Here is a 7,672-nt window from a genome sequence, read left to right as displayed (position 1 = left end):
AAAAGAGAACAGAGGGCCCACCAGTGGCACTGCTGCATTAAATTGTTGTCTGGGAAGGTCAGACTATTGACACTCTTCCTGCAAAATGGCTGGGTTTTTGAATTCATCACAATCACAGGAAGTTCCTCCCTAATGAACAGTTTTATTATAGCTCTTATATGACAGGACACAGGGAGTGGCAATCTGCACAGAACACTGCTGACCAAACTGGAAGGAAGGCAGAGATAACTTACCAGCTGTGAGTCAGCATCATTACGAAAAAACTGAATGACCTTTATAAACAAACACACACTCAGCAATTCTGCCAAAGAAACCTGATTAATATGCCCGAGTAAATACCCTGTGAATTAAGAAATGTTTCTTAAAACAGGTTCACAATCTAATGCAGTATTATTGCCTAGGGACATGGTATATATCCACACTTATGTTCTATAAAATTACATACACAGAAGACTCTGGTTCTGTAGTTGATCACCTAAAATATCTCTTTAAGTCTTCTTGAGCTGCATCAGCAAACCGGAAGATACATATAAATCCTCTGTAGATTAACATAAACTTCTTAGTCCTTCAGTGTTAAGAAAAGGGGCCCTGCTTTGCTGCAACTGATACGGATAAAATACAGAAAGAGAGCAAAGAGTCTAATTTTGGATAAACACTCATTTTCAGTTTGGAGACTAGATTCATATAATATCATGTACATGAAGGCCAGGCAGCCCAAAGTAAGCTGATAAAAAATTACATTTATATTTACACCTACTAGATGTAGGAGATCCTCAGAAGTCTAAGTGTGATGCATCCTCCATAAAATGGGTGATTTCAGACACTATTTCTGAGAGCTTTGGTGCCTGTACATAGCATACCAGTTGGCATGGTCCTGCCTTGGGAGAGTGCTTTCTCTCCACCAACCAGTTCATTTGCAAATGCACAACAGTGAAGTAAGTGTATAAACAAAGTATTCCCATTTCATATGTGGAAAGACTCACTCAGAAGAATGACACGAACTGCTGAAGCCTCAGTAGTGAATCTGCGGCAAAGAGAATGGTTTCTTCATTTTCCCTGCCCCTTGCTCTTTGCCCTAGCCTGTGGCATACGCCATACATAACCTTATCCAAAAGCACTTTTTCATCCAACTGGAAAGCAAGTATTTCCCCATATTTTCTTACCCTAAAATGGGTGAAATGTTTTGGCTATTTCTCATCTTCCATCCTTAAGTTTTTTGTTTTGGTTTGGTTTGGCTGTTTTTACGAAGTAATACAACGTTCCCTTTGGCACAAAAAAACAAACAAACAAACAAAAAAAACAATAAAAAGAAAAATTACCATGTTAAAATGGAACTGTTTATAAATATTGCATGTACTATTTACTATGACGACTCTAACTAAGAAGCTGCAAATAGTTGTCCTTCAACTTTTTTTTTTAGGTTAAAACTAAAGTAAAATAAATGACTACCTTTAAATTTCTGTTTGGTGGAGGTTCCAGGGCTTTTTCACGTAGTAAGCAGAGGATATTGTTAGAAGCATTCTAACAATTAATTAGAATAAATTGTGTTAGGGAATGATTCTAGGAAGAGTATTAAGTTTACTTAACAGTGACAGTTACATTGAATCTCAAATCACCTAAGAGCCAAATACAGACTGAGTGTATTTACAAGTGTCATTTTTCTACCCGATATAAGAATTGCTATATAAGTTAATCTGAATGTTGCTATTTTAGGCAGTAGTTGTACAAAACTATTCTCAGGTAGGATAAAAACACTAAGCAATAGACCTGCTTTCAAGAGTGTATTAGATTACTACCTGTATGTGGACATAAATCACAGCATGTGTTTGAGCACAGTAATTTATAAAATATACAGTGGCACACAGCTGATGTCTTGGGAACCCCAAAATGGCCATATTGGGTCAGCCATCTATGATTTCAAAGACTTTAAACCCAGAGGCTGCATGTAGAATTGATGGGCTTAATAGCCATAGGTGGGTGGCCTTGAATTGGGCTCTGTGGGAACCCCTTTATGTGTGCGTACATTGACACATGCTGTAGAGTGGATCTATAGAAAAAAATCAGTACCTGAGGCTCATTGTCCATGCTACACACATTTTGGTGGCTTTGTTTCAGATTAACTCCAGCTTGGGCTGTTGGCCTGATTTAGTTGTAAGGGCACAGTCGATGCACTCCTGAATTAAATATTCTAGATAAGTTAAATTTGAAGTGAATCCCATTAATGCTTTTCAAGACAGCACATGATGCAAACAAAGTAGATAGCTGAGAGATTCATTTCAAAAAGCACTCTCCTGATCCAGAGAAAGGTACTAAGGTATTTGCATTCTACAATTTAATTACATGCTATGGGACAACATCCCCCTTTTTTGTTGTCTAAAATCTACTACCAAACAATCAAATTAGGTGACTTTCGTTCTTCATTGTCACCCTCCCACAGCATTCATGTTAAGGACCTTCATAGCCTTGTCTAATATTGAAACTGTGTCATTATCTCTGATCAGATTGATGGCATTTTTTTATAGATTTATAGAGGAACATAATTGTATTTCCTTTTCCTTCACATAATAAAGTATACAGCTCCATTATTTGCAGTTTTTAATTCTTCTGATAACAAAACTAATCTCTTGCAGAACTAGACACAGTCACTTCCAAATTTCTTTACTAATCAATAATGGATACTTCAAAGCACAGCATTATTTATGCCTTGTTAGGCCTAATTTTTCCCTTAGGCATTACTGCAAATTTATTAATACATTTAAAATGAAATAGAATGAGATACAATGCCATGTCATTCTCTATTACGGAATACTTCCAAATGTCTTTGTGATAAGATTTAGCCCTCAATATACTGCATAATTTTATATCATCTATAAACTTTTCATCTCACTCTTCACCTGTTTTTCAGATCATTGCAAGTATGTTCCATAGCATAACTCCCTGTGCAAACTGTGGAAGAGACCGATACTACCACTTTTTGAGACAATATATCCTTTTATTGTTGTTATTTACAGTGTTTCAAATCAGTCATCAATTCATAGGTGAATATTTCTATTTATGGTGTCAGAGTTCTGTTTCTGCAGCAGCCTTTTAAAATTTTATTGAAAATTTGAGTACACTTGATTGATTGGTTCTCGTTTTCCGCATTTCAACTCTAAATAAAAACATTAGGCATCAACAGACTCAAGTTTAGGACATCCTCAGAATTATTCTTAATGTAGAATGACAGTAAAGAAAAGATATTCAAATACAAGCCCATGATATTTAGGTTTCACGGCTTGTTCCTAGGAAAGAAGACTGTAATTTTCTTTATGCAGAATTTGAGAAACTTCTTGTTCCTTATCAGACTGATACCAATGCACTATTTAAGTCCTCCAAACAGAAATTAATGGCAATGGACTCTGTGCTAACTTTTCTGCTTACCGAAAATTTTATTAAACAGATTGTAACCAAACCTTTGTGTTAGTGAATTACAAGGGACCACAAAAAGAAACAAGTAGTGGTGGCACGGGGGGCATGTTGGAAGTATTACAAGTAAAACTGTAATTGTAACCGACGTCCAAAACAACTACTATTAAACTGAAACTGAAACTGTAAAATAATATTTCTTTTGCTAAGCGCCAATCATTTAATTTAATGTATGTCTTTTCCACAGAACAGATGCCTTTACCTTTATTACAAGCACATACAGTTCTCCAGGAAGCATACAGTAAAATCCTCCAAGGAAAAAAAATAAATAATTTAATAAACAAATATGTATCCAGAATTTTAAAATTCATTTTATTTTTCAGGTACAACATCAAAGAAATAAAATAATAATAATAAAAAACAGATTCAAACCCTCAATACAACAGTTTGATCTGATTGCTTTTGATACATACAATCGGTTGCGAGGTACTGTAAATTAATAACAAATATAACACGTCATATAACAAAATGGAAAAAGTAAATAAAAAGTTAAAGTATTAGCATGTACATAGATGCACTATATTAGGAAAGAAGTTTATTTGAACGCTCATGTTTTTCTGTATTCAAAATAGACATTTTAACCCTCTCCTTCCCCCATATAGCATTTGTCTTCAAAAAGCCAAACCCATTCCCTCCCCAAATTACATTCTCATGGTATTAATAAAAAACAAACTGTAATTAACGACACTCCATTACTCTGTATCATCAACACTTCTGTATGCCCCCCTCAGTGATGGTCAACAGTGCAGCTATACAGCTGGCACATCTACTGCATTTATTCTACATGTAGATGGCATACATTTAGTGAAGTAACTGTTCAAAACCTGAAATAGTACAGTAAATATAGTCAACAAAAACTTAAGTTTCAGAAGAATTAAATGTGCTTTGAATAAAAGTTCTACCATAAGCCTGTTTAAAGCCAGAAACTGTTTTTAAAAAAGAACTTAAAATAGATTTTGCTGTTGCTGTGCTTCATCTTATACATCCTCTCCATTACAAGAAAGAAAAGCTTACAGTATAAATAATCACTTTTAATTTAACCATGATTTGGCTCATGACTGAGTAAAGATCCGACCTAAGATTCTGGTAGTTGCTTTACACTGACAATGTTTCACATAGTAGTGATAATGTTTCACATGGTAGCACCTTCTTGTTGTTTTATTACAGAATATGGAAAACACGGTTTCAGATTTTTTACTTCTTTAACTTTTTGAACCTAGACACCTAACCACTTGAAACACTAATGAAAGAGGAATGGAATTTCCAGCTTTGTAACTCTGATAAACGTATGTGACTTTAACAGAAAACTGTATCAGTTTTCATTGTAAGAGCTGTCACCTCCATTTGATGAGAATCAGTGTAGCCAAACAGAAGCCAGTACAGGCTAGCTAATTCACACCAGATGAAATCTTGACCTGTTTGGAATATGATGTATTATGACAAAACTTAAATTTACAGTAGTACTGACTTACTAGCAAATTAACAAACTGCATTTTCTAAATGTAATCTAATGATGTGCCCTACCAACTGAATCATACTGAAGCACTGATCTGCAGCTATTGTAAATTGTTCTAGCACTGATGTCTTTCAGTCTGTTAGGTAGGCCAATAATGCAGTGCTGAAGAGCTGGCCTTACAAGTTGGCACCACAATCAGATGCCAAAACATCTCCAATTCTTTCACCACAGTCTTTCATACAGTGAGTTATGCCAAAGAACAAAGCAATTTTTCACTGCGGCTGACAACCTGAAGAAATCCTTAAAAGAGAATAATCATAACTACAGCAACATTGGTCAGCCCTGCCCGGTCCCTTGTTTGTGGAAAAGAAATTTCTGTTACCTCAACAGCACTAGCAGAAGTTAAAAAAGAAACAAAACCAACCAACAAACAAATGAACAAACAAAGAAGACCCACTGAAAGAATGAAAGAAACACAGTGACCATTCAGAAATTAAATTCTGTGCACACACATCTCTGCTATCACATTGCATTTTATATTAAAAATATATATATATACAAAAAGAGCTACTTTTCATTATGTAATACAACTCCATGACTGTAGGATGTTGCGTTCCCTCTCCTTTTTCTAAATTTTGGTGTGAGCATTTTAGGTTTCAACTTTTGGTATAATGTACACCTACACCCATCAGTTGGTCATTTGCAAGGTAGTTCACTGTATCAAGTTCTACCATGTCTTCTACTGAATGCTGGTGACTTATTTTCTGTGTATCCCATTTTGCAGTGACACTTCCCAATATGGATCAAATTTTGTTACATAATCATTCTACTTCTAAGCCTTCTCATGCTCCCATAACTTCATCTCTGACCTTTTCACCTACGTTCATCCCACCAGATGGAAAAAAGTCTTTAGCGATCAATACTCTGGCTCATTGGTAATATCTTACGAAGTGTTGTTAGATCTGAAAAACACACATTTACACTGAGTGCTACATCTCTTCCTCTCTCTACACAGCCTAGATTAAGCTCAGAGAAAAGTTTTCACGCCTTTCATAAAAAGACATTTTTCAATATAAAAAGCTTAAATTCATAGATTATAAATAGTATATCCTCAAAATATTTAAGAATTTTAGGACTTCATTTGCATTTCAGGGGAACTGGATGCTTAATGTCCTTGATGCCTTCTCAGTCCCAAACCTCTGAGAAAGAAGTATTTGTAGGATATACAATAGGTAGAAGTGCAAAGAGAACATTATGCCTTGTGTCCTGTACACCAATTACAGTAACTGAAAGACTTAAGAACTATGCAACTTTACAAGACAAGTAACAATACTGCTTAGCTTTGCCCTGATAAAGTTACCATCTTTTTTCATGTATACAACTACATGTACAGTTTGACATTGTCAGTTAAACACATTACTGAAAACAGTATGAGCAAACACTTTTTCCCACTACATATGATATTACCAAGTTGTGCCACATTTTTCTGTCTTGATTTCAACAGCAGGTTTTTGCATTATTTGCCAGATTTTTATACATAAAAATTGTTTGTTCATGTGTTAAATTACAAAATTGTAGTGTTTAATATAATAAACATAAAATCTAAGATCCATTAAAATTGCTTGTTTGTAACACATTATTTTAAAAAGTCTGCAGTTAGTACCAGTCTGGTTTATTTTACAACACTATAGCAGTGTGAAACTGTTGCTGAACAATTCTGGTACTTTAAAAATGTAAGCATATTTACTATCTGAAAACTATACAGTAATATACTGAAAAAAAATAAACTGCAATAGTACTGTTTGTGCCTTTACAAATATATAATGAGAATTACTATGGCTGATACGGATCAGATTTAATCTATAGTCCACACAGCACAGTTTTGCTAATAATAAAAAAATATTTTTGAAGATTAAGGAAGTTGATAAAAAAGCCTCTGATAGTATTGTCATAAATATAGTAATAAAACTGCTTACATGGTCTGTTGCTGTGCTGGCTTTCTGAACCAAGTGACCTAGTAGTTAGCTTTTGTGATTCATTAAGGGCTTGTGATGTTAATCAATACCTAGAAGATCAGTCACAGACATGCACAAATGACACCAAATTTCTGTCCTTAAAGTGAAACATTTCTGCCTGATCTGAAAAGTAAAAGAATTATACAAATGTGTAAACTAGTGTGTGCTCTTCTAAAGAGGAAGAAATATATATTTATGTATGTGCATCTATATATGTATTTTACATTTAAGTTAGTGTCAATCAAATCCAGGCAGAGATTAAACTAACAAAAGTCATTAAGGCAGTAATCTCTGAGGATTTTGAGATATTCTACCTCTATCTAAAGAGGAAAAAGAAACTCTGAATTACATTATAGGCTGAATCAGCATTGAATAATGGATGACTACAGCCATGTAAGGAAGGGCTCATTTTTGTTGAGTACTGACTCCACATCGTTCAGAATAGGGATCAAGTCTTCTGACTCTAATGTCCCAAGATCAACATTTGTTCCTGGAAGACAGTCGAGGAAATCAGGGAAACGTGTTTGTTGTGTATTTATGTTCATCGTTGTCTGTGCTATAGTTTCTCCTGGGAAAAGTAAAGAAGAATTTTTATACCAAACCCTTCTTAGAAGTAATTTAAAACAACACACTTGATACAAAAATTAGTGTCCCCTTTTCCCATAAGCATTTAAAATAATGTCTATCCTCTACAAACATTACCTTAAAAAAATATACAATTATAAAACATTACTAG

The 7,672-nt window shown here is 34.5% G+C and overlaps 1 protein-coding gene across 1 annotated transcript in view; it reads right to left on the bottom strand.

The window, feature by feature from the left end:
* Positions 1-3,756: 3,756 nt before the first annotated feature.
* WWTR1 (WW domain containing transcription regulator 1) overlaps positions 3,757-7,672 on the bottom strand; it is a 70,259-nt gene continuing 66,343 nt past the window's right edge. Inside the window, exon 6 of the mRNA XM_040566887.1 lies at positions 3,757-7,504. Within this exon, the coding sequence (XP_040422821.1) occupies positions 7,320-7,504 (185 nt within the window). The 3' untranslated portion in view covers positions 3,757-7,319. The remainder of the gene's footprint in view (positions 7,505-7,672) is intronic.

Source organism: Cygnus olor, chromosome 9, assembly GCF_009769625.2.
Source record: "Cygnus olor isolate bCygOlo1 chromosome 9, bCygOlo1.pri.v2, whole genome shotgun sequence".
NCBI lineage: Eukaryota > Metazoa > Chordata > Aves > Anseriformes > Anatidae > Cygnus > Cygnus olor.
This window is presented reverse-complemented; position numbering and strand designations above follow the sequence as displayed.